Genomic DNA, 27973 nt, shown 5'->3' on the forward strand with positions numbered 1-27973 from the left:
AGTGATTTTATACGAAACAGGAACTTCACGGTTGATTTCTATAAGTATTCTACTGTTGTTTTCTAACGTGAGTCACGAATACCATTTGATAAAATAAGAAGAAAAATTTGATGAGCGAGTAAACGACGATGCTAAAACAGTCCAACCACCTGTGTGCTCGAAGGGTTAAGAAATTTCACTTATTTCTTCTCGTTCTAGCTTGACGATTATACAGGTTGTCGCTCGTGCACCGCAAAATCGTTTCTACATCCTGAGCAATTTCCCAAGTGGAAAGTGGTCGGTCTGTTACGGTACCGTCTGCATCTACTCGCAATCGCAATCAATTTCATTCTTTCAATTTACAAAACGTAACAGTTTGTAAATTTCGGTTTCTACTGGAAATTCTGATTTTATTAAAATTGTTAATTAATTAGCAATTGAAACATCATGCAACAGTGTTCACTTTAAGGTAAACATAGCGATACATAGTTTCATAGCGATGTTGGAATCAATGTTTTCTTTTTTATTATGATACAAGCGAAATTACGGATTGTTCTTTCCTCTTTCCTGCATCTAATTCGAATTTTATTCTCTGCGAAGATAACGCTCTTAATATTTTGTTCCTACTGTTGAAATTAATTATCAATTAAAAGCGTTGTGCCATGCATTTTAAAACAGACCTCGTTATTGTTTCATATCGATGTTGAAATCAGTGTTTCCTTTGTACGATGCAACGATAGTGTTTTAGTTTGGAATGAATGTAACGTTAATAATCCTTGAATAAATAGTGTTACGCGCTATATACATATTCTATGAATGTGCAATAAATAGAGCGTATATTGTTGCAGCTGCATCCAGCTGTTTTAGTATTCTTTAGGCAAAAAATAAACGATATTTACACGTTGTGTAATTATTACTTCTCACGTCCCTCTGAAATGATAACGTGTGAAAAATACAATATTTTCTACATAATTAAAATATTATTCTTCGTTGCAAATAGGAGAATACTTTTCGCTTTACATTGAAACAAAATGAAAAGATAGGAAATAAAAAACGTATCAAATTTTTAATAAAATATATTGCTTTTATAATTGAAACATTACGCTAAGTTATTAATTCATTCGAAGAAACATATTAAACTTTAATCGAATGGTGGAAGTTATCGGTAAAAAAAAGTAAATATATTTTTTATCTATATGATATTTTATCCATATACATTACATAATTAACGCGGTTATTAAAAAATAAACAGATATAATGTAATCGCGTTTTTATAAAATTCAAATTATTTTTGGCTCGCCTATATCTATATATGCGTGTACCTAATAAAAACCAGCTATCGCACATAGTTCCAATACTAAACACGAGATATCGACCTGAATGTAACAAAGTATCAATTCAGTTTCTCATTCTTGGTATCCGAAGGCAAAAACATCGTATTTCGTTCTAGAATGGTAGAACTTTCTCGTATACTTGAATGTATGATCAAACGTAGCGATACATACATATATATATATAGCTCTCGACTGTGAATGGGTAGTGGGAAGATCGAAGTTTATTTCTGCGAGTCTAGAATTGCGAAAACCAGAAGCTGGTCGGTAGCTGAGCCATTCCGGCTACCTTTCATTACGTTCACCGATATTCTAGAAAGTTGTCACTTGGACGAGTAAAGCGAGAGGGCCCCGCTTTTGCCAACCAACAAACAGAAACTATGGAACCGTCCAAGCTCGTCAGAACCTGATGCAACTTAACGTTTCTTGCACGATAATGGTTTCCTGCTGGCCGATCACAAATTAGGCTCTCGAAAGTACTCAGCAGCAACTTCCTTCCTATCACCGTTAACCAAATACGTATTTCACGTCGTTTCCTGGTCTATAACTCAACGATAATCTAATTTTCTAGCGGTCATCGCTTGAACACTAACTTGATTACGACTAACTTAACGCGAAACGGTCTTTGAGTATTTTAGATTTGATTTTAGTAATTTAACCGTTTCTTTTCTCTTCTCTTGCATCTTTTCATTGGGGAATTTGCTAGTCATTATGTTATAAAAAAGATATGGAGGTAGTTTAACTCTGTCGCGTGTTTTGAACCATTTTCAATCCAATCGTGCTTTTCATCTTGTCAGAAAGTTTCTCGTACCATGGGTTCGAAGAAAGTACGCGAGAATCATTGTTCTTATACCGATGGTGATTGTTCGTTTCAATTTTACGTTTCTCAACTCTGCTACATAGTTCGAGATATCTTCAACTTAATCACAATTTTCTTCCGTTGAAAAAGTTTCTTAACTTTAAAATAAACACGCAGGAATCGTCATTATATAATATAGGTGATTTCTTGTTTCAGTTTTATGCCAAAATTGTTCATAACTCTGCTACATTCTCTAAGATATATTCCATCGTATCATCGTTAAAAACGTTCAAAACGTTGAAATGGTTATATCACATTTATTGAAACGAAATCAGAACTGAATCGTAAAGATCAGAAGATCGTAACAGGACGAATCGTTGGTACAATACGTCGCATTGTTAACGGGATACTTTATTAGAGTCCACGAAACCTCGGTCAGTTTCATTTGCAGCCAATGCTAATTAGAGCGTGTCGCGATAGTTTATTGCTTCTATACGACCATCGTTATTACTATCAGCGATTAAATATAATTAAAATCCGGACAATAATCACATAGGCAGCAGGTGAAATAATTGGGCCGTGTCGTTTCGTGTAACCTTCTCTTCCTGATAAGAGAAATTGAAAGAGTATCCGCGAGTTGGAGACCGCGAAACGAAGACAAATCGTTCCTGAAGGCTTCGAAAGTTGAATAAATATCGCCATAGTAATCATCCGTTGATGCAACACGTTTTCTTCCTGGTCGCGACATCGGGTCGCGAGTGAAAGTGAACTCTCTTCATGTTATCGCGGTACAAGCTCGATCAGAACGATGGAAATCAAACGAGGATGAGACGCTCGATTAGCTGGCACGATCCTTCAACGCAAACAATTTTTCTAAGCGGAAGAAACACTCCGCGCTCGACACGATGACCCTTACGGTTCTTTTTATCTTATCTAAGCTGACCAGACTGGTACTTTGTACGTCATTTGAAACGGGATTCTGATGTTTCGCGAAGAGCACGATATTCGTGACTCGATCGGGTTATTTTCATAGAGAACGTTAATACTCTGTGAACCAGATCTAGGTTGTTCTCAGGCTGGAAGACTTTAACGATGGTTTCAATTTTAGTACGTGATTTGTCACGAGGAGAAACGAGGAAGTGCACGCTATACGGCAGCTCTCGAAAGTATTTGAACACTTGTCAAAACATTTTTGTCAATTTTATTAATGAAACAGTGAGATATTACTGTGATGATTATGTTGGAAAACTTTGAAACTATTTTGAAGATATATATAGGTATAAAAGTCACGAGACGTTTGATGTAAATATATACATAATACAAAATTGCGATATAACATGAATAATCATTAGGATATAAAACGTTAGAGATGGTTCTATTGAATATTGCGGGTTATTAACGGAATATTAAACTTTTAAATACTTCTGTAATCTTTGCGAAATATGTATATACTTGCGCTATTTTCATACTTTACCAGTATTGTTAATAAAATTTCAAATTGTTATATCTTTTATTTTTACATGGGATTAACCATCGGTTCTAGGTCATGTCTTCGTATTTAATATTTATTATTAATGGTTTTATAGACTTTTAGAAAAATTATGGACGAGAGGTGTTAAGGAATATTTTCTCGTTGTGCAGGATACCAGTGACATGAAGGAGGTTCAGCAGTCTCTCGCTGAGCAAACACCATCGAAGAAGGAGGTAGAGCCAGACACCAAGGACGTCAAAGTCCACAAGGAGGATGAGAATAATTCAAAGTCAGACAACGAAAGCGGAGACCATGACGACGATGACGATGACTATGATGATGACGAGTTTCCTCCCGTGCACATCAAGCTGCCTCTCCAATTCGATTTCGACGAAATTGCGGGCGTAAGTTCACTAATTTTATTACAATTTATAAAAATTGAAAAATTGAAAGATTATCGAAACCATAAATGAATCGATGCACAAAATTAATAATTTTTATATTTGTCTTTTTGTTTTATTTTTTAGACTTTGATCCAGGAGGCACGCAGCAGAGTTTCTTGCGTGGTTGAGAGACGAAGAGCTGATCAAGTGATGGATGGTGCTAATAACAATAATGTCGATAACAGTACCGATTCTCGCTACCAGAGACTGAGTGGAGAACGTGTAGCCATTTTGTGCGAATCTGGCAATCCTCATCAAGAGTATGTATGATTTGAAGTGTTATGCCTCGTCCATGAAAAAAATTTTAATGTAATTTATTAGATTAAATTATAGATAGTACATTATCAAATTTGTCAACCGTATGGCAATTAAATAGAAATATAAAATAATTTTATTTTATTTGGTGACACTACTCTGGTAAAGCTTCTTAGTTTACAGAAAAAGCAAGGAAGATCAATTAAAATGAAAAATAAAAGACTTTTAAAACAGTCTTGATATAAAAATACTAACAATTTCTAAAGATTTAAAATAATTGAAAATTTGAAATTTAATTGAATTTTTACACATGAATGTTATATTTAATTTTCAAAATGTGCTTAATTTTCAGGCAACAAGATCAAGAGATGCTTACGCCAATCATCATCCCATTGGGAACCGTCCAAGTACCACTTCAATCTCAGGAACCGAACCCAGGTTATCATCAGTATCAAGTGCACACTCAATATCAAGTTCCTGACATGCAGCAGTTACCACTTAGCGATCCACGCGGACTTAATCACATCCCACCTGGTATTGTTCCCCCTGAATTGCGAAATATCCCTCAGGTAACCATGGAAATGAGGCCTCCGCGTATGGGACCACAGACGCCCATGATGGGACCGCAAAATCCTGCAATGGGACCACAAGTTAGTATATCTTATATTAATATGCAATAACAGAAAAATTAATACTGTTCTCTTTTTATTGAAATAGTTTTCGTCCCAGAATTAAATAGAAATCAAGAATAGATGCAGATATTTTGTCATATTATTATTTAGAACTAAGTTTGCAATATTTACCTAACATTCAACGTTTGTTAAACTAAATCAGATAATTGTTTTTATTCTAAATAATTACACACTATATCCTCTCATAATTAATTAAACGATGTATCTCTTACACTTCGTTTCATTCTCGCTATAGGAAGGTAAATAAAACTTTTTTACCACCGTTATTCTTTACCACTGCTATTCTGAATATATAAAAAAAATCATTTACCACCACGATAATTAAAATTTAATAATTTCATTCAGGTTGAAGTGCGCCGAATTCCCATCGAATTGCGTCATTTCTCGGCGAATCCTATGAGAGGTATGCGACCACCAATGCCCCAAGAACCGCAACAAGTACCCGTGATGTATCAACAAGTTGAGCAAACGGGAACGTATGGTCAAGAACAGGGACCAGCCATGATGCCTCCACCAGCACCACAGCCAGAAGCTCAGGTTCACGAACAAAGGATTATTCCTCACGTATTGATCCCGCAGACCGAACAACATCCATCTCAGATGCCACCGCAAGTGCAACCTCAAGTACAACCCCAGATGCAACCTCAACCTCAAGCTCAGCCTCAACCACAACCACAACCGCAGCCTCAGATTACTGAAAGACAACGTTCACCTTTCCAAGGAATTCCATTCGAAATTCGAAGGATCATTCAACAAGTACCTCTAGAGATTAAGAATATCATTCAACATATCACTGGTGAAGCGAGACCTATACCCGTACGAATACCTGAAGGTGCTCGCCGCGAGGTAATTCATTTATTTGAGATATTTATATTACATTAACTGAAAATATAATTGGTATTAAAAATTAATTGGTCTCGGAAATTAAAATTAATAGAAAAATATGATTTTGTAACGATCAATCTTGATTCATTTTAATTTCAATAAATAATTTTAATGTTCATAATTTTAATTAAACATACACATATTACATATATAATAATAATAATTTAACATCTGTATAATTGTACATGCGAGATTGTCCTATTATTTCTACTATTATTAGACGATAATATCGAATGTAATTTTTTATTTATTGAAATAATTTTATTTACATTTTTCAGAACGTTCAAGAATTCAAACCGTTCCCGGAAGGAGCTCAACCCATTCCTCTGGGACTTCCACTTCCGTTAGAGGTTCGAAATCTATTGGAGCATGGAAATATCGAGGGTCGCCAGCGACCGGATGGTTCTAACGAGCAACAGGAAGCTAAACCTTTCCCTGGACCGGAAGATGACAGCGAGGAAGAAAGGAACTTCCCTGTACCAGCGGAAATTCGTAACATAATTCATCAGGTAAGAAACAAACTAATCAATTTCAGATATAATTTCAAATTTTAATTTTATTTGAATTTTAGATATCAATTTTAACGTTTCAAAGAAAAATTTCATTTGAAATTACACTAAAAGCTATCGTATGAAGACAATTATTCTGTACACGTATTGTTTTAAATATAATCATTTAATTAATCTTACAGTAACATTTTATTAATGTTACACAAATACCGTACATTTTTGTGGAGTGTCATATTTCAGATTTCAACCAACTCGTACGTTATAAAATATCATCTTTGTTTACTTGTTTATAATAACAAATGTTATGTAAGAATAAATGAGAACCGCTGGATCAGTAATTTTTCATCAAATTGATATCTGGTAGCGTGGCCGAGCGGTCTAAGGCGCTGGTTTAAGGCACCAGTCTCTTCGGAGGCGTGGGTTCGAATCCCACCGCTGCCATATTTTTGCTACCATAGTTATTTTTACTTCATCTCTTTTTCTATATCCATTGGCGTTATTACTGATATCGCCAAGTATTACGATTAATTAAATTTTCCATTTTATCGTATGCAATTAGTATATTAATAATATGTTAATTTTTAGGTTGTAGAAGGTAATGCATTCCCAGTTTCAAGATTTGCTCTGCCATTGAGACCTGTAGAATCCTTGGAAATACCTGTTGAGGCCCGTGCTGAAGTTTCTGATAATCAAAGCTCCGAACAAGAATCAGAGCAAAGACAGCAGGAACAACAACAAACGACTCACATGATGATGCAACAACAACAGCAACAGCAACAGCAAGTGCAACAGCAACAACAAGAGCAAGAAGAGGAAAGCCGCCCACACTGTGAGTAGATAACTTAATTTTTACAGATTTTTTATTCTTAACTTTTGTTACATTTAAGAGTATTCGTAATTCATGGACTTTTATTTAATCTCCATTAGTATTTATCAAAGAACTTAATCCCGTTTTTATATTATATGTAGATGCTATAAAATTGTAAATATAGGAACTATAAAATTTTCTAATATATACTGTTCCAATTTGTCCACAGACGTGCAACCACGTTCGGTGCGTTCAATCCCAGAGGCATTCACACACCGCCGCGAGAAGCGTGTACGTCGTTGCGCTTGTGATTGCGCCTGTTAATTTCAGTTGCAGCGAATCGGATCGAATGTCCCATCATACCCGGTCAAAGAGAATGTCCCAAAAAAGAAGAAAAGCATCTCGAAACATGTTTGACGAGTTCTCGTAAACCGAAAGAACATTTTTCAGGCGATCCCTAACACGCGAACGTTACCCTCCTCGGATTTCACATTTCTGTAGATCTTACGAAAGTAAACTGGACCTGGTACATTACTTTTGTAGAAGATAATATATGGGACGAATGTCGAAGAGATTAAAAACGCCGTTAAGTTTGTAGTATTATACCGCTATAAAGCAGCAAAGTCACGAGCGTGTTTTTATTTAGGCTGTTCATAGTACGATCGAAGAAAATAAAATGATAAAAAAGAAAGAGAAGCTCGTGGCTCAGAAGATACCGTAGAGAGTAGACATCTATATCAACAGGGGTACACCTACAGTTAGAGAGAGGAAGATCTATTGATTTGGAATGATATTCTTTTTTTAACTAACACGTTTTCAATGAAGAAAATCATTACAGTTTCTTCTTCTAGTGATATGACAATCGCGTACAGGGAGAGAATTAAAGATATGAGGAAATCTGTGATCGTTTCTTTTATTCGTGTCGAAAAGAGATAAGAAAACTACACAGAAACAAAACAGAAGAAGAAACTAATTTTTTTTTAAATAATCGGAGATAAGTTTGTAACCTTTTACGGCGATCGCTGTATATTATGTGGATGTGGCTTAAGAGAAGCGTTATTCATTAACCAGCGTCGTAATCAACATTGACATTTTCGTTTGGTTACTTTTAATCGGTTGTGTGCTTAGAAGAAGCGAAAATAAAGTGTGAAGATCCTTCCGTAAAATCCAATTTCCGATTTCGGCGTGTATGTTATTACTTTCTTCTGTACTTACAGCATCGTTTCTTATAAAACATCGTTACATCATTTTTGCATCTATCCTAAATTGTTTTTAAGGTATGGATATTTTATTAATCTGTATTTTCTGTTTTACATACACACACATATATATATTTCTTTTTTCATGACAATTAATAAAGCGAAAAGATTATTGGTTTAGACTCGATACCCTGCGAACGTGTCATTTTATTTCTCTTTTTCAAGATAGCTTATTAATCATCAACAAATACATGGTTTTAAGACATCTTAAAAGAAGTATACACAAAAAAAAAGATATTTTTTTATAAGAAGCTTTTAACGTAGATTAGTAGGATGTAGCGTTTCACTGTAATATTGCGCCTGAATTAATAATATTAATAGATAGTTTAATACTTTTATATTGTATTAGATATAAACAATCAACTTTCACAAAGTACACGTTATTCCTTGTGCAGGATTTTTATATGATAGTTTATCCTAAAATTCTTTTAACAAAGATATTATATAGAAGACAAAGTCTTAAAGATACAATTCGACGAATTAAAAACTTGGACCATGCTTAAATTTACGTCCTTAATAAATCATTAAAGTAACAATATTATTATAATTATCATTTCTTTGAATATAATTAACTAGATTTCCTAATTAACTAGATTTCTTATAATGAACTTACTTAATAAAATACGATTAAATATATTAAACGTAAGTTTCGAAAAACAAATTTTTATTGAAGCGCCAATTTTGTACCTACGTTACTGAATATGACATCATTCAATGGCGTAGGTTCGCAAAACCGAACTGAGCATGCGTATAACATGTCAGCTCGCGACGTATGAGCGGTTGTTTAGTGTGTGATCTTACACACAACAGTGTTGCGTTACGATTCACGTTTGTTATGATAGTAGCTAATCATTTTTGAATAACAGTTTGTATATCGTTCCACGTATTTCGAAAAAAGGATTACGTCGGGCGTTATTGAAGGTGAGCACGTTCAGGAGTATACATTGTGTCGATAATCGTCATGACGTAGCACATTTTTAGATTTCACAATTCTATTTAGAAACAAACTGTGTGATAGATTAATGAGTTTTAACAATAACAGAACAAAGGGCGAAGAGTTCTGATATCGTCAATCTAATCGGAGTCATCCGCTCAAAATGATGAATTTTGAAGGAGAAAAAGGATCTACAAGATCCTCGTCATCACGAAATATTTGTTGCTGTCTCACAACAGCTAGATATAACAGTTCAAAGTAAATTTCCTAATTCGTGTTTAAATGATTCTTACATGATCATGATTTCTCACTCGACATTCAATGCCATGGTAGGACTTTTGTAGATGCACATTAACCATATTCACTTTTTAGTGTATATAGATATTACGTAGACGATCCAACCTGAGTGTACTATCAACTGATGTAGACAGATGATATGGACAAATTACAGAATCAGAATAGTCACCAACTGATCCAATGTAGATACAATAATAATAATAATAATAATAATAGTAATAATAATAATAACAACAGGTTAACGGAATATTTTAATTTGGATAATCGGATAGATGATCCACTCCGTAAGCAAAGACAAGAAAGAAAATAAGTTGTATATACCTAGTAAATAATGAAAAACATATATTTATGTAAATTTATAGGTGAGCCAGAAGTAACAATGAATTTGAATGAGGGCTCAGCTCAATTATCATTTCATCCATTGGAAGAACCAGAAGAGGATTTATTTGACTATGAAATTGATACTTCGTATCAAGATATGAATACAGAATCTGAGGTAAATTAATAATTATACAAATATTTTTTTCAATTAGTTACGTACTTTGAATTGCTTTCTTGCATATATATTTATATCATATATATAATATGTTAGTGCTATATTAACTTCAACTATGTTCATTTATAGGAGCAAGTGGTACCATCCAGTCAACTAAGTAATAGTTATAAATATCCTGATGAACTTACCATTTCGGATGATGAGGTAGATGAAGGCATATTTGAAGATGAACCAGTATCTAATTTAGTATTGCCAGATGACAATAACAGATACAACTCACAACCTCCGTGAATATCTACTTGACTGTAGTTGACATGTTTGTAGAGTAGCACTTTGTGCTAATTTGCTACCAATATCTAATGTTATTCAGTTTTCCATCCATCAGCAAAAATCACAGAATGTGTAAAAAAGTGTTGTGGTAGTAACATTAGAACATTGATTGCTGTTTTATATTAAAATAAAACATTCCAAGTGGCTTTTTAATTCGTAGACATTGTGATGTAAGTTTCTGCTTTATTTACATATAATGATGATTTATGATTTACAACATTTGTTTCATATTGATATAAATTTTAGTTAACATTTTATTATACAAATGGAATTATATGATAGAGAGAAAGATATATAATACAATTCTTCAGTTAAGTAAAGTATTATTTAAGTGTACTTTGAGGACGATTATTTACTTGATTATCGTAATTGTTTAAAAGAAAAAGTTAAAGATGGAATTACTTTTAGTATAGATTACATAAATAAATCCATTTCAATAAAGTGATGTGACATCACTAGACTCTTCAATATTCAGTAATAAAATATTTGGTTAAATTAATACCAATAACATTCTACTGTTGCACCATACAAATGTTTCTATTAATATTATATATGAGATATAAATTTATTTAAACATATTCTAAAATACACTTAGAAAAAATAATAGCGAAATGATTTTAACTGGAAATTATATATATTGGAAATATCTTATTTTTACTATGATGGACATATTTTGAATATAATATTTAAATGTACATTATCATTAAAAACGTAATTACTGTATACAGTCTTAAATGATATACTCTAATTAATTACATATGTAATAAAAGATAAAATAATAAAATATGAGAAACCATCCATCATAAGTTGATCAAGGGTGTATGTTTTCTCCTTTATATCATATTTATTAGTATTTCAGAAATTAGTATAAACAATTGATCACTGGCTTAAACAGTCAAATTGAATATTATTTTCTCATAGAATAGAAATACTATTTCTTTACAAAAGATATTTTTTCTTAATACAGAATTTTTATACAAGATCATTGATTGATATAATTTCAATGTTTTTAATTTTCGATATCCTTTTTATTTTATTTTATATTTATTGAGTTCAATCACATCATCACTAGGAACACAGTCATATTGAGTGGGTTAATTGAATTCATTGCTATTCAGGACATAAAGTCACTGGAATATTTATGCTTTACTAGTTACATATGTTATGTTAAGTTATTACTCAACTTCTAGATGGAAGAATCATCTCTATGAATAAAACAATATTCTTCTGTTTATATTCAAAGAATTAGGTAATATGAATATCAATTTTTTAAATTGAAACGTTAAAGAATATTAATATTTTGCGATCCTCTTAAATTCTTAAATTGGTAATTTAATATTGTTTACTAGCTATTCTCTGTTCAATTTTCTTACAACAACACGAGAAAGATATAAGGAAAAGGGTCAGGTACGTTCACTCATTCATAAAAGCAAATAACTTCATAATCGTGATTTCTATAAATTATAGTAATTTATTGAATTACAGTAATCATGCATGAAACCAACGCACGATTTAATAACAGTTAATAAAAGAAAATGTAAATACATAATGTAATTTATCATTAAATAATTGCAAGCTATCGAAAATAATCTTATATTATGTATGTAACCTATAAATTATGTATTAACAATCTTGCTGTCGAACTTGAATAAATAGTTCATAGATAGTATTCGGTGTTGCGTTTCATCAAAAGCAGCTTTTTCTGTCACCCAACACGCGATCCAGCCTACACAATGTCCCACGCTAGAATTACTTTCGAACTCGTGTTAGAAGGTGAAATCGAATCATGTCGAATCGAATTTCGAAGAGCTTCCGCGGAATCGACAACCGTAACGAAATCGTTAGTTTTTCCCTCTGTGAGTTTGCGTGCATGGCAATAATTTATGGAAATGCGAGAATCATGATCGTAAATTTTATATCAAAGAAATGCAGCAATATGTAATATTCTCACGCGAATTTCGATCCAAAAAAGGACTAAAAAGAAAGTTATATACATATTAAGGATGTTGTTGTTCTAATCAAATAGTTGAATTATTATGAAATATTTATTTATTTTATGAATACAAAAGGGACAAAGTTCTGTAAGTATCATTATAATAACTCAAGGGAAATTAACATTAAAAAGCTAAAACTGAAATTTTCAACATAATTTACACAATTTGCCATTTTGCCTTATCCATCCTTTTTTTAAAAGAAAGTTAAAGTTTATATAATATATTAATATTTATCATTAATGTTATTATGTTATTATAATTTTTAATTTTTGGTATTATAACCTTAACCTATAATATACATTTTACACATAATGTAAATACTTGTAATTTTTCTAATTATAGGTTGATTCTGCAGTCTATGTACATATAGTATAGAGGCTATCATAAAATTTCTGTCAATGGTGTGACAACATAAGAAGAAATTGATTCATTCGCAATTTTATTTGAGGGTAACTATTCTGATATTTTAACATACATATACATTGATATTTAAATCGCTTGCACGCATAATATATGACTATGCATGTAAGATTTACGGCATATGTATTATTAATCTTTACGCTTTGTTGCGATACAGTTATAGCGATGTATGATTGATCGTACCTAAGCTCTCATTGTTTTCGATTAATTATCATAAAATTCAAATTTTTTGTTCGCCGTAATCCAACACCTTGGTACATGATCAAAGAATGCGGAAATGATTGCAAAATTTCATGTTAGTACCACGCTAAAACACGAGGAGCTGTCTCTGCATCTTTCTGCGTTTTATGCAAGTTTCGCTGTTTAATTGTTATCAAATTTTTAGCGATCGTGGAGAATCTTTCTCAAGTAACTTTTCCAATCAGATTAATATTTATTATTACAAACGTTTTTTGTAAGTATATTTTAATTAGCTATTGGTAGTTAAATTTATTTAAATAGAACATCGTTCGATTAAATATTAACATTAAGTAATAACAAGAATGATGTTATTAGAGAAATAATCTTGACCGAAATAAGCTAGCCATTTAAATTATAAGTCACTCAATCGGGCACAAGAATTATTGATTTTAAGGACTTTCGAAAATCTTCGAATTCTTGAGGACTTATGAATAAAATATCCGATTACTAAATAATTTCGTGTAATTTATAGATATTGACGCGCATTACGTTCAAATCTTGAAATTAACATATTTTGAAAGTCACCGTGTGATTGATTTATCGATTGAACTGTTCAAAGGCCAAATTTGTTATCTCCACTTTTTGAAATTTTTAAAATCTTGGTTCTAAAACGCTTGCCCGTAGGTTTGATCGTTCCTTATCTCGTATAATTTCATCAATTTTCTCTACTTTTCCTTTTGTGGAGTTGATCGACGTGACAAATCTGTAACTCAGTTGTGACGCTTAAAGGGATGAAGGTTTAAAAAAGATGCAACGACATTCACAAATGAAACCTATCTGAGGTTTCATAATGGTATCATTGGAAATAAATGTAGGAAGTCTAGTTTATCAGGTCGGTGTCCATCGTGCATTTCGATCTCGGAAATCGTACAACACGATGTCGGGTGTAATTCAAACCAGAGTCCAGTTTTGCTGGTACAGAAATACCGGGCGTCAGTTTTGCAAGCAGTTTCGCGTTACAAGTAAGGACGACAACTTTTCATTTGCGATTTTAGAAGAATATTATACTGCACACTCCGGATCATACTAATTACTATCATTCTATATTACTATTACATTACACTTAAAACAAGTAAGGTGGTTGCACCTTTTACAGTTTATTTTTGCTACCCTACTGATGATTTTAAATTTTAATTACCTTCAGTTGTGTAGTAATAATTAAATGAATGAAGAGTTAACGTAAAACGGCGCGTTATTACTATCACTTCAAATTTAGGCATTTAACATCAATTTTAAATTTATATTCAACGATAAAGCGTAAGAAGAAAAATTTCCCTTTGATCAAAAGATTATATGTCTTTCGAATGTTCGCTCTAAATTTTAATTCAATTTTGATTTAATTTTGAATTTGGATAGTGTAATAATTTGTCAAGGATGCGTTAAGTGAAAATTACAAAAATTACACTTCACAGATGAATTTAGTATGTTGTCTATTATTATCAAACTGTTATATGTTTATGGAAATTTATATTTTTACGAATATAATCGAAGAAAATGTAATTTAGATAGAGAATCGTTTTACTTCTTAAATATTGTAACATTCTGTCCATTTATGTAAACACCATCCAATTACCTGTAAATGTATAAAAATTTGCGGTCTTCGTACGTATCTCTGACCATGCTTAATTATCTTATACTCTATTATTACCACCACTAACTTCGTTCTGGACTTGTTCTAGACTTGTTTCAGTCGACCTATTCCTAATCGCATTTCCCATCTTATGCAAATTTCACATTGTGCCTCCCTACAGCGACACCGAACGTTTTTCATTCACGAAACAGCGGAAGAACTTTTACCTCGCCCACGCGAGAAGATGAAATCATGTGAGCGTTATTTATTCACCGAAGAATCATCTATTCAACGTTTGTAACATCGAGCATACGCATAGTGAAAAAGATATAAGCAAAAGATAGCTAAATGTTCGGAATTGGACGTTTTCGAAAGACCAATCTAAACCGAAACCGATTCTATTTGACCTGAATGTTTAAGAATTTAATTTTTTAAACTAGCCTCGTGAAATGCTTTGTGGAACGCTTTGTAATCGTAAACTAGTACCTACGCTATACTTACAGATGCAAAAGGTAATCAGTGGGATACTTTATTTTTTTACTAAAATTTTTTTTATATATTTTGCAACATTCTAACTTTATGCTTGTGACATCAAGGCGTTAATTTATTGCGAATGAATTACAAAATTTAGTTTAGAGAGACGGTATTTAATAGTTTATTTATTACTATTGATATCTGATCTATTCAAGAAATTATTATTATCGTTAGCTACGCAAAGAAACATATTAGTCAATTTATATTCTTTTGAATACAACTAAAGCAACAGAGGATAAATGGAAACTTCTTCACACACTAAATATTATAACTAGTACTTTATTTTGAATATTTCTGCATATTACCTACGTTCTACACGTTTTTGTTTAAAATTCCTTATCAGTGCATAAAAAATTTATATACATTAAGAAAGTTTATATACATTATAATTCAATAATGAATCAATAATTTCAATTTGATTTTACAGAAATATAAAAGTTATACATATTGAAGCTTATATACCAAGCATATCAAGGCTTAATATCAAAATACTATCAAGTTATGTGAAAACCTTGAAGATCATGTCAGCTTTCTCGATTCATCGATCACTATAGTTGAAAGTACCGACATAGAACCACTTTCTGGCTGTGAATCAAAATCCGACTCTCTATCCTCGATATGTCTTCGTGAAATATTTATCATTTTTTTTTTTTTTTTTTTTTTTGTTCATTTCACGTGATCGCATTAAATGGACTGGAGCGTTAGGCACACTAAAAAGGTGTTTTATGGACATCACATGCGCACCTTCGGAAGAAGAAGAAGGCCAATGAACCTGGCTTTTGGACCTTTCTCCTCTGCAGTTATACATTTTCTCCGGTTAACGTTCGTTCGAGATTCGATGGCATCCTTTTCTTTTTTCTTTCTTTTTTTCTTTGCCGCTATGGTCGAGTTCGGTGACCTACTTAATTCCGACGTTATACTTCCGCCCAATTTTTTGCAACGTTATCTACACATTCGAGGTATACTGGTTATAAAATCGATTTACATGTAGATGCATTAACATATTATCAATCGGCTGCTTTATCTAAAAACTAGCCAGTAGCGATGTGTCACAAGTTTTTTCTTATATATGATAGAATATAAAGATATTCACCAATAATCAATTTATTTAGGTAGCAATTAAATTTGAGTTATTAGCTTATTAACTGATTTTATCTAAAAACGTATCACGCGTTACCTATCTTCATAACAGAATGGAAAAATTCTCAATTTAAATGGATTGAAATTAATTTTATTTCTACGTAATTAATCTGGTTTATTTGATTTATTAGATTATTTACATGTAATTAACTTTATCCAGAAACCTACACGCGTTACAGATTAGTTTCATAGAACATAAAGGATGCCAAGGGAATTTAAATAAATTTTAATTAATTTTCCTTTACGTAATTAAATTTATTGTTATAGAATTCAGTTACAAAAATGTTGTATATATTTTATTCACGTATGTATATTAACTTTATCTTTGCATCTCGTAGGTTCTATACCATTCACTTGCATTTTATGTCCTTTCGTTGGACTTATGTCATCGAGCGCTCAAAGACTACATTTGCATATTAAAACAGTTTGTATTTTAGGAACTTTTACGGCGCTCAATAGTTGCTATTAAAGCGTTAAAAATATATGACATCCTACACAAAGTATCTATTGTATGCAAAAGTGAAGTTACATCGATGTTTTAGAGTGTTAAACACCTTAGGTAATAATCAGAATGATCGTGACGATCGGCATTCGATGGATCTCAGCTGGAGACTAGAAAGTCCATCAAAGCTTAGTTTCTTTCTCTTCTTTTTACCTCTATCTGTTCATACATTGGATGTTTTGTCCGTTTTTTATTGTTATTACTGTATGAAATTCATCATTCGCAATGCCAGCTATAAATTTTACTGTTCACCGATTTTTTTGAAGATGCGAGTGATTGATCAAGTACTGACAATATAATTTTTCCTCTCGACATAGCGATGTTTGAAAAGAATGACAACTTTTCATGTAGCACAAAGATCGATTTCTACGTTATTAATTTCTTTTTTACTTTTCTACTTTTATCATTGTACGAAAATACATGGAAAACACGTGTGAATTTTTTTAGCACAAATTAAACGTTTTACTGTAAAATATTTCAAAAATTTCAACAGAGAGGCTCGATGATATTTCCAAAATCTCTTCGAAGCTCTTCGATCAATTAATTCAATAGACCTAAATTTCAAAATATTTCAAAAATTTCAACAGAGAGGCTCGATGATATTTCCAAAATCTCTTCGAAGCTCTTCGATCAATTAATTCAATAGACCTAAATTTCTTCCTAATTTACATATCTACCTAACCACATCGTATTATACAATTATATCCTTCCATGGTATAGTCATTAAACCAGTCGTCTTCAACACCTGTTGAATCACACAGAAACCCATCGGGGAAGCAATCGGAAATTACCAAAATTATATTACTCAATGACATGAGAATATTCGAAACCATTCATCAAATCCAATGACGTTGATGTAGTAATTTTAACGCGTAGACGATATCGTTCGATTGCGTAACTCTCGTTAAGACGCGAAGATTATTGAGGAAGAACATGATATACATATATAGATCACATTGTTTTTTAATCTCGTAGAAGTGCAATGCTAAAGTAGTAAAACAATCTTATTCGTAGATTTAAACTAAACAAAAAGATGTTTAAGCAGGAGAGACATTTTATATCTGATTTTCGTCTTTGTACTTTTTCTGTTTTATCGAATATCATAAAAATATCGATCGAAACGTTAGGAGTATTCTCGATTTAGTAGACAATCTCGTTAACTTATCAATCGTTCGTAGATCCTGTGCTTTTTGGAATTTGTCATACTATTTCCCATGTTATACGAAGCTATTGATACTCAAAGTTGCGTTACAATGCAATATTTCCCTTACAATTTCCTTTCAGTCAACTTGCATTATTGAGCTCTACTCGATGCACATTGTACTTGCGAAAAGGAGTTGCAAGAATTTCCTCGATGCATTCTTCCCTTCTATTCCTTCCTCCATTCAGATCCTACTGTAATAAACAATTCTTTTCAAATTATAAAAATTCTCCTCGTGTCTGCGACGTGTGCAATGGGTTTCTCCGATGTATCTATTATTCCAATACTTTAAGATTTTATAACTTGATTTTTGGAACTTGGCTTCGAAACTCGTTTTCTGACTTAACTTACTCTATTCGTTTCGTAATAAGGTTCTGTTCAGGCGTAAGCTGCGCACATTACCTCGTTGCTTGTTTCTTAACAGATGCTAAGTACTCTATTTTAAAGGACGTTAAAATCGAAAGAGCCTGTGAAAATGGACTTTTAATGGACTTATCTCTATATTTCATACGATTTTTACGTTTGTTCGACGAACTATACCGCCGACTATCCACAACATGCTCGTCGATTTCTGTACACACACGTAACGTTATAATGTACCTGTTCACAGAGATGTCAGACGGTAGTCCTGGCAGACGCACGTTCGATAACCCTACAAGGTACCGTTGGCTAAACCGGAAGTGGAGAACACGGGTATACGGTGCCACGAAATTGCTCGGGACCTTCGCCACGGAACGAGAACCAGCTGGTATGTGAGAATGCGTTCCTTCTTTGTCGGTGTTCAAAAAATTACGATGGGAGCGACACCCTCGCAAACGACCTCGATGGTTTCACGAAAGTCGTTTCTTTTCTCGCCTTCTTTTTTTCTTGCTTCTCTTTCTTCGTGAGTAACTATCGAAATGACGGATGGAAGATCAAGGATTTCCAGGCTGTCGTGACTCAGACTTATTACGCGTCTTATTGTCTGAGTCTATTGTCTTCCGCGTAGAAGTTTATGGCAACTGTTTGAAGTGAAGTTTCTATGGTATTGTTGCTGATTCATCGGAAATCGTAATAATAATTAGAACGATACCATGGTACTTCCTGCGACAGTTTCTGCTGCGATTGAACCGGTGTTTTACAAGCCACAAATTACAATAATATGATATTATAATAATAAAAGGAGCGAGTTTCTTGCAAATGAATGTTATAAATCAAATGTTGGTTGATTACTCTATTACGTTTGGGTGTTTTGTTCAGATGACTTTTATGCTCCAACGCTGGAATTATTGCTTCAATTATAGAATGGTTTTGATCATTTTACCGCTTTTACATTCTACATGATGTAATCTCACTTCTAGATTAATGCGAACATCTTTTATTAACTTTTAATGGAATGGGATTTTTCATTTTGAGACACGCGAACGAATCTTCTGAAAAGTACACGTGTGGGAAAGATACACAATTAGCATAAATCTCTATTAACATAAGTGAGAGATCCTACCAATGTCATTCTTAACTCTAGAGTTCCTAATCTTTAATTTGAATTTGTATATATTATACATAGTTGATTAGAATTAAAGCAATATGGTTATGTAATTATATTTTTATCTCGGTAAAAGTATACAACAATATCGTCAAAAATACATTTTCATACTTTTAATAATTGTAAAAACAAGAGTCTCATAGCGGACGCTTTAAGTTCGCTAATTTTAGTGTCGAACACGAAAAGTAACTTGAAAGTTATAATAGCAACATTCTATACCTTCGTTAGATTATTATATTTTCAGCAAGTCAAAAAAGAAAGAAAAATCGACAGATTTCGTACATTTGTCTCGTTTCCAGCAAGAATCATGTTTCCACAACTCCTGTAGGCTAACGCTAATCACGACCATATTGATCGCATGGAAACACCAAACGAAGGTCTTATACCTCGCCTTAGTTAAAGTCGAATTAATACCAAAGTAAAGTCAAAATACTTTTAGAATCCCTGACGATCGATCAAGGACACACACGTTGCGAATATCTCGTCGGAAGACGAATGTGAAACGCAAGAATCGCGCTAGGTGTTCGAAACGTACGTCGCGCGGTGTGACTTAAAAACTGTTTTCTCCCAAAACGTGTTAAACACGCGTTAGATCGTTGTTCGAGGTTTCCATTCGATTTCAAAGAATTACATAAATTTGCAACGTGCTGTCCCTATTCCCAGAGGATCGTTTAGCGGTAGGATGAAAACGATCTTGAAGCGTGTCGATTTTCCTCAAAATCCGGTCGCACCTGAGCTTTCCAAGGTTCTCGTAAAAGTCAAGGCCAGCCGGTCGTAAACCACAGGCATCATTTTATACCGCGTGCATTATACGTCTATCCGCGTACTTATATAGCGCATAGCCGTTCGGGAGAAAGCGAAGAACAGCACCGAGCAACCAGTTTATGAAAATTACCGCGACCATATTGGATGGTCGCCTTTCACGGGCAAACACGTACACCGAACTTGAAAACCTTTAATCGCCATTAGACGAAGAAGGTGCGACAATCAGACCGCTCCGCCTTTAATGGAATTTTCCTACACGCAATTAGGTGGAATTTATTATTGTACATAGCGGTTTCTATCGTTCGCTTTTCAACGGTTATAAGCTCTATTGTTTGTAAATCTAATCGCCAGCGTGTTGCTACGATGCGATGTTACACCACACTGCGTATGGAGTTTTCTTTCGTTCCTGTATCGTTGAATTAGGTTTTCCTATTGAAATGGGCGTCCTACCGGAATCGGAACGCCTGAGTATCTCGCGAGTGTCTCTAATGATACCGAAAGATGTTTTAATCATGATCTGATTTGGCTTTCTGCGAACGTAGACGCTATAAGAGAATTCATTCTTTCGCGATTGTACGATGATAAATCCTCTTTGTTGCTGTATAGTCCTTAATTGTCGTTCGAAATACAATTTTTGTAATTGTTTTATGCTTGCAGTGTTTCAAAGTACAGATATGTATTTTTAAATCGTGTATTATAGAAATGGGAGAAATTAGACTTTGTGGTACAATTAGCTGAATTTGATAAGCATCGAGTATCTGTTTAATACTTGCGACTTATTTTGTAATAGACGTCTCTTCGAGAAATTCAAAAAATGGATTCAAAATTATGATCAACTTACTGTGGACGTTTAAGCAAATTCATATGGTTATGCACATAGCTAAAAATACGGAACGTAGACGCGCAGATCTATTTTAGTCTCTAAATTTCTAAGGAATACAGTATCTTGAATGTTTCGTAAACTTTTGTATTTAAGTCCTATGTATTTTGTTATATATTTTTCTACCTTTATATATTTTTCACAGTATAGCGATTACATTCTAATGCAAGAGAATCTCGATTATCGGAGCACCAATTAAAGAAACAGTAGGTTCAGTCCCTTGTGACAAATATTGTTGACATTATTGTTACATTTTTATGAAAATCTTGTTGCCCCCCTTTATTTTCTAATTCTAATTATTTCTATTTTCTATTTCTCATTATCGTATTTTATGACGAAACGTGTTATTTCATTCGCGTTATGTGTGTTCCGTAATTTGAAGTACTAAACGAAATAAAATTTGGTCGAGTGTTTCTACAAACGTGACGAATAACTATCCTACTTAAAATCACTAAAGATACTTAAGATCAGTGGCGTACATGAAAAAAAATTCCATTATTCGAATAACGTGTATCATAACTAATTTATATGATCTATTGAGTTGGCAACTAAGTAACTGCGGATTTTGTCAATACCACCTAATGACAAAACCCGCAATCACTTAGTTGCCAATCAACTCAGTAGATCCTATCGTAACGAATACTCAAAATGATCGATAAATCCATTGCCGGTGATAAAATGTATCATAACTAATTTATATGATCTATTGAGTTGGCAACTAAATGACTGCGGATTTTGTCAATACCACCTAATGACAAAACCCGCAATCACTTAGTTGCCAATCAACTCAGTAGATCCTATCGTAACGAATACTCAGAATGATCGATAAATCCATCGCCGGTGATAAAATGTGCAATCATGGCTGGTTGTGTATTTTCTCAGTTATTTTTAGAATGACGGTAGTATATCTGAATTTGTTCGATTCGTCATTCCAATATAGTAATTTGCTGTCGGCAGGCATCTTAATCGAATTCAATAAATGAAAAAATATCACGATCGCTCGTTTTAGATTATATATCACTGCCGATAGATAAATAGTATATTCACGTACCATTCTACGTATTCAAGGTAACTTCAAGGTCACAAGTCAGACCTGCTTTAATGCATCTTAATATCTGCTACAGCCATAGGACGAGACAAAAGGATATTTTCGTATTTCTGCAGAGAAACAAAGGCGATAAAAATAAGAGTGTAAATTATTTATTTACATCGTATTTTTCTAAGTTACCCAGAGAGCGATCTAAATATTTTCGAGTGTCGTTTAAACACGAACAAAATAGTTAGTAACAGTTGGCAATCGTTAAAATAGAAAAGTCCAATATTATTGTATATTACTAATAGAAAATTGTAAGTGGTTAAAAATGTTGAATCTTTTAGTCGAATATTTTCTTTGTATTGTGTATTTGTGTACGTATTTAGTTTGTATGAATATTGAATTTTCTGCGAATTCTTGGAATATTGAATTCTTCCAGTATATAAATCTTATTGCCGATTTGAGATCGCTATTATTGATAGTAATTTCTGCTTCATTTTCCTATTTCAATGTTTCTCTGAATTATCTTATTTCTTAATTTGCTTTACGTTTCTTTTCTTAAATTTTCAAGCTTTTGATTAAAAGCATTTCGCTTACTTTCGAGTTACAAAATGGAAAGAATTTAGGTTACAGGAGGTTCCTAGAACGCATGGAGGGAAATTTATTTGCAAATAATACGACATTCGTATTCTTCTATTCGTTTATTTCTTTTACACACTTTCCTGTTCTAAGGATTCTAAGGAAGGTGTTCTCAGGATTCTAAGGAAGGTGTTCTAAGGAAACATTCATATCACATTCCGATAGTTACAAATACATAAAGCTATTTTCGATTGCGAACCATCGATAACATAGATATCAGAAACTCGATAGAAATACTCGAAACTACCGACTATCAGAAACTATCAGAAAAAAAGAAACGATTCGAGGCAAAGAATTCTTTCGCCTCAACGAAGAAAAATAATATCCCAAACCTAATATCTTCGTATATGTTAAATCTATATAAATGATAAAAACGAACGTAAGTAAGTGCACGAGTCGTTGTATCTGCTTAAATATCTTCGAAAACTCCACCCTGCAGTTCCTTCAGTTGGTTATTGTAGATATACAAGAAGTTCCCTCTAACCAAACTCAGTCCATAAAGAGCGCCGTTTTGTAGCGTCTGCAGCGGATTCTTCGAAATATCCAGAATACTCAAACTTCCTAAATTCTTGCAGGAACCTTTCGGTATTTCGTTGATTTGATTCTCATTTAACCAAAGGCGTTTCAATTGAGGCAGACCTTCGTAACTGTCGCCATCGATAGTCGTCAAGGTATTGTTACTCAGATGCAAATCTCTGAGAGTAGGTAGATCGAAGGTTCCTTTTGGGATACTCGAGATTTTATTTCCAGTGAGAGACAACGTAAATCTGGGAACATTGACGAAGCTAGCCGTTTCTAGGCTGTTTATTTCGTTGAAATCGATGTGAAGGAAGTCCAAAGTCTGAGGTAGATCCGCAAAAGTGTCGGCAGTGATCTTACCCAATTTATTCCAAGCCAGGTTCAAATCTTTCAGACTCTCCAATTCCGAGAACGTACCCTTCTCAAGCTCTGCCAGACTATTTCGATGAAGATAAAGAGTAGTCAACTGTTTCAAATCGGAGAACGCCTGACGTTCGATATCTGTCAGGCTGTTTTTAGTAATAATCAACACCTGCAACGAATCCAATCCCTTAAATACGTTGTTCTGCAGTTTCTTAATCTTGTTGTTAGCCAGGTTTAGGTAGACCAGCCGAGGCAGATTCGAGAAAGCCGCGTCAGGAATGGCAGAGATCTGGTTTGCCGCTAATATCAGCTCTGTCAAAGTATCGGGCAAACTAGAAGCGAACGAAAGGTTCTCCAGCTGATTTCCATTAAGAAACAGGGTAGTCAAATTGGTTTTCGCGAAAGCATCATCCTCCACTTTGTCTATGAGATTGTTTCGAAGATTCAGTATCTTTAGGTACTTGTTTTCGATCACCTGGTTCCAGATACCTCTGATCCTGTTACCCATCAGATTCACATAAATCAGATCCTCGGGAAGATCGTTCAGTAGTTCCTTGGTGATTTCTGTGATCTCGTTGTTCGCAAGGTCCAAAGAAACTAACGGAAGGTATTGTAATTGGTACCATTTTTCGTGGAATCCTTTGATTCCTAATCCTCGGAGGCTGACAGATCTTTCTTTCTCGTTCACTGGTATCTCCAGACATCCATTCGCCACCTGTTTATTGTCTTCGAGTGGTTCTATAGATAGCAGTATATTATTTGGTATGCACAATTTTAACTTCTGGCCTTTCTTTATCGACGATTTCGTGGATGGCGCGAAATCCTTTAACACGTTACTGTCTGTCGCCTTTTCTATCTCTTTTTCTATTCCGTCGTTGGGTTGTTCGATATATTCCTCAGCCTTCACCTTCTCCAAGTATTTCAACTCTTCGTCGTCTTTCAGGAATGAATTCGTGAATGTCCCCGTGCTTATGCTCCAAAGAACGTTTCCTTCCGTTAATATGCTGGTGGATTTCGTTAGACCGAACAAATGTCCTCTGCGAAGGTGTATTATGGGGTTGCAGGAAATGTTCAACACCTGAAGCTTCTCCAAGCGGATGAACAAATTTTCAAGGCTGGTTAAGTTGTTCTGCGCTAAGGATAAGTATTCTAAGTTTGTCAGATTGGAGAACATGAATTGTGGAAGCGATTCGAGCGAGTTATTGGCCAAGTTCAAGGATTTTAGAGACGGTACGTTGTCGAAAGCGTTCTTTTCTAAGCGAAGAATCCCTAAGCCGGATAAATCCAGCTCGTCGATGAGTTTGTCACGGAATTGTACGTCTTTCAGGATGCCATCCACCAGTTCCAAGTTGTACCCCTCTAGGCTTGGATTCAGTGGCGTCGCTAGCACCAAGGGCAAGCACAGAAGAAGAAACATCCTTAGTACCTAGGGGAGAGAAGAATTTTGTCGTTTAAAAAATGTTGCTTCGTTACGATTGATAATTTTGTTATCGACCTTATTATATGATTCTATAATTATCAGAGAACAGACTATCTGATCGAGCTTATTAGCTATTTTACTTTAAAGCTAAAATATAATTAGTTTTATACCAGGTGCCGTCTTGCACGTTACAAGTTGCAAGTTACGTACTTAGCTTTTATAATTTTATAGTTTCGCGTTGAATATGATAATCGGACGATTTATAATCCACAAAAATTGTTCGTAAAATTTCATTTGATCTGTTATCGTTATATCCGTAAGAAAATTTATCAACATGGATAATTTATAATTTATGACTCGTAAAATTCCATTAATAATATTTCCTTAATCGCGCAGGAGGCTATTAAATCTATAGAAATTTAATGTATAATAAATTTAATATATCGATATAAAATTTGAGCGTATTAAACATACGGTATCTGATGTGTAACAATGAGTGGATGATATAACATGTAGATGTGTTATAGGACGATTTGTGGAATTGTCTTTTTCGCAGATTTTGAGATATAGGGGATCGAAAAAGTAGAAAAGTACGAAATTATAAGCGACAGAATCTGAAATTTTATCTTCCCGAATAAATTTAATTAGGAATTTTTAACAGATAAAATCGAAAGGAAGTAGAACAAAGATACAAAAAAAAAAAAAGAATTTCGTATTTATAACTGCGAATTAAGCGTTTAAGAAATTACCAAAGCGAAGTGAGTGAAAGCAAAGAAAAATACATGGGGTCTACGCGACCAGATTTTGTTTTTCTTCATTGCCTTCTCTTTTTATGGAAATGAGATAATTTATTTCACAGCTGTGTGTTATGTTTGCACGAACGTACCAGTAATATTATCGCGTCGGTAGAATATACCGACGTTGCTTTTAGCGAAAGACGTGGAAGAGGAATGACGTTTAACACGTTTTGAAATTTGTAAAATGGTATTTTTTCGACTGTTTTATGAATCCCCTGGTAACTCCGGGATTGTTGAAATTACCATAGCCCTTCTTTTACATCTTGAAGGAAACTTGCATTACGTATGGAATAACCGGTTCTACCACTTCTTGAAATCAAAGTTACGAAGCTCCGTTTATTTGTTTTCAACGACTTTTCTTTTTAAGTTTGAACAGCTTTGTGTTAGTAAGACGAGATGCTAGTCCCTGGTAAGTAATTGCGACGCGACGAGCAAAGTAAAGTCGTAGGGTGATATAAAGCTGAAAGCTGGGCGAATAAGGCTGTAAAATTTTATTACGAACTTTCAAACTTTTACAATAATAATTCCCTTTTTATTAAGATTGATATCTTATAGATGAATGCCGCGTTTTCGTATTATGAGTGAATAATAATGCAAGTTTTTATGTTATATATTTATCTCGAAAAAGCATAATTAAAAATATTTCTTTTTTTTTTGATAATTAAGCTTCCAAAAGCTTTCTCGCCCGTCTAATTTTTTATGACTATTCCGCCTTTCTTTGCTGTTTCCTCCTTATTTCCTTATCGGCTTTATGCGTCTTACGTTGTAAATGTTTATACGTTTTTCCTACAACGTACGTATATTGTATATTTATAAAATGGTAAATATCGTTACGATATATAAAATTTAAAACGTGATATACGCTAAAAATTCTTAATCGTTAGCCATATACTACTAATACATTTAGTAGGGAATTAAATTTCCTCGTATAAAATTCTTCTCTTATTATGTTATTGTAAAATTTTATAGTATAATAGCGCTTTTCGAAATCTCACTATTGCCATCGCAATTATTGTAATATTTAAAATTTTATCCGAAATTTCACTTTACCATGAAGCCTGTGCGTTTATGTAATCGTAAAAGTCACTTTTAAAATTCGTTTTCTAAAAGACTACCATTTGTAACTAAGCGTGAATCGCACCAATTAATTACATTTGAAATATTTTTAATCAAATACTTCGCTTCAATCCGATAGTCAATATTATTGTGCTCAAGATTTCGCTAAAAATTTCTACCGCGAATTCTCTGCATTTAGATAAAAATAATTGTTACACTTAATTTTCTAAGTAACTATAATTATGGACCTGTTCCGAGTGTAGATTTCGTTAAAAGAAACACAGTTCTATCTTGAAGAAAATTTGAAAAGTCTTATGTAACAGTATCCAAAGCAACAAAAGTAGAAAAGAAGGACAAACTGAGGTAAAAAGGGAATGATTTTTTGAATCGCTTTAAATTTATCGTCAACAGTCTTTTACGTAGCTTACTCTGGATGCTATTACAAACATATTTTGTTGGAAACTCGGTCTCGTTCGAAAAGGAAGAGAAATCGACGAAAAATATGTTGACCTTTAGAAGTACAAAAACGTCGGACTTCGGATGTTTCCTTCCCGTAATTAATTGGTAAAAGCAAGCAGGTATTTTCAGGGTATAATAAATTTGTAAATAAAATCTCGTCGTAATCGTAACAAAGTGTATACAAAGGTGCCTACACAAGATACCGACCAAAAGTTCGAAATCGCACACATGTTCCATAAAATCCAAGGATTTAAAAGAAAGTCGAGTTGGTCTTCCGCCTTATCTTTGAAAAATGCTAAGATACTTTCCTCATAAATACTCTTGAACTAAAAATTACTAATTTCAAATTAATAATAACAAAATTAGCGATAGATTTGTCACAGCTACGATCGACAAAGCGGATCTAATTTCTGGATCGTCAGAACATA

At 33.4% G+C, this 27973-nt stretch overlaps 4 protein-coding genes and 1 non-coding gene across 11 annotated transcripts in view; 4 read left to right on the top strand and 1 right to left on the bottom strand.

The window, feature by feature from the left end:
- LOC126915219 (putative uncharacterized protein DDB_G0271606) overlaps nucleotides 1-8558 on the top strand; it is a 33884-nt gene extending 25326 nt beyond the window's left edge. Inside the window, exons 3-9 of the mRNA XM_050719683.1 lie at nucleotides 3751-3984; nucleotides 4108-4283; nucleotides 4631-4928; nucleotides 5316-5816; nucleotides 6134-6364; nucleotides 6950-7193; nucleotides 7402-8558. Coding sequence (XP_050575640.1) covers nucleotides 3751-3984; nucleotides 4108-4283; nucleotides 4631-4928; nucleotides 5316-5816; nucleotides 6134-6364; nucleotides 6950-7193; nucleotides 7402-7496 — 1779 coding nt within the window. The 3' untranslated portion in view covers nucleotides 7497-8558. The remainder of the gene's footprint in view (nucleotides 1-3750; nucleotides 3985-4107; nucleotides 4284-4630; nucleotides 4929-5315; nucleotides 5817-6133; nucleotides 6365-6949; nucleotides 7194-7401) is intronic.
- Trnal-aag (transfer RNA leucine (anticodon AAG)) lies at nucleotides 6724-6805 on the top strand. Its single transcript has one exon. It is a non-coding gene; the product is annotated as a tRNA-Leu (tRNA).
- Nucleotides 8559-8708: 150 nt separating the features above from the next.
- LOC126915455 (conserved oligomeric Golgi complex subunit 8-like) lies at nucleotides 8709-10647 on the top strand. 2 transcript variants are annotated; one of them, XM_050720154.1, is made up of 4 exons: nucleotides 8709-9623; nucleotides 9738-9946; nucleotides 10025-10158; nucleotides 10288-10647. In XM_050720154.1, the coding sequence occupies exons 2-4, from the start codon at nucleotides 9802-9804 to the stop codon at nucleotides 10447-10449; spliced, it is 441 nt and encodes a 146-aa protein (XP_050576111.1). In that variant the 5' UTR covers nucleotides 8709-9623; nucleotides 9738-9801; the 3' UTR covers nucleotides 10450-10647. The 2 variants fall into 2 exon arrangements, with proteins under 2 accessions (XP_050576111.1, XP_050576122.1); XM_050720165.1 differs by having other exon boundaries at nucleotides 8709-9352.
- A 644-nt stretch (nucleotides 10648-11291) lies between these two features.
- The window catches only part of LOC126915304 (heparan sulfate 2-O-sulfotransferase pipe), a 120615-nt gene continuing 103933 nt past the window's right edge, over nucleotides 11292-27973 (top strand). Inside the window, exons 1-3 of one of the 3 annotated variants that reach the window (XM_050719879.1) lie at nucleotides 11292-12569; nucleotides 12825-12931; nucleotides 18700-18837. The gene's annotated coding sequence lies outside the window, so the exon portion shown is untranslated. Of the gene's footprint in view, nucleotides 12570-12751; nucleotides 12932-17521; nucleotides 18838-27973 lie in introns of those variants that run through there. The other 2 variants (XM_050719887.1, XM_050719896.1) reach the window with 2 other exon arrangements.
- Nucleotides 22979-27973, bottom strand: part of LOC126915261 (leucine-rich repeat-containing protein 15-like) — a 29065-nt gene continuing 24070 nt past the window's right edge. For all 4 annotated transcript variants that reach the window (XM_050719791.1, XM_050719780.1, XM_050719800.1 and 1 more), the window contains one exon: nucleotides 22979-25239. In XM_050719791.1, the coding sequence (XP_050575748.1) occupies nucleotides 23341-25230 (1890 nt within the window). In that variant the 5' untranslated portion in view covers nucleotides 25231-25239 and the 3' untranslated portion in view covers nucleotides 22979-23340. The remainder of the gene's footprint in view (nucleotides 25240-27973) is intronic.

Source organism: Bombus affinis, chromosome 1, assembly GCF_024516045.1.
Source record: "Bombus affinis isolate iyBomAffi1 chromosome 1, iyBomAffi1.2, whole genome shotgun sequence".
Lineage (NCBI taxonomy): Eukaryota > Metazoa > Arthropoda > Insecta > Hymenoptera > Apidae > Bombus > Bombus affinis.

What these genes read in the sequence shown, in the direction of transcription:
- LOC126915455 (XM_050720154.1), top strand. Translation starts at nt 9,802, where the DNA reads ATGGACAAATTACAGAATCAGAATAGTCACCAACTGATCCAATGTAGA. An exon ending in TCGGATAGATGATCCACTCC is followed by an intron (nt 9,947 to 10,024) that starts GTAAGCAAAGAC and finishes GTAAATTTATAG; the next exon opens with GTGAGCCAGAAGTAACAATG. An exon ending in ATATGAATACAGAATCTGAG is followed by an intron (nt 10,159 to 10,287) that starts GTAAATTAATAA and finishes GTTCATTTATAG; the next exon opens with GAGCAAGTGGTACCATCCAG.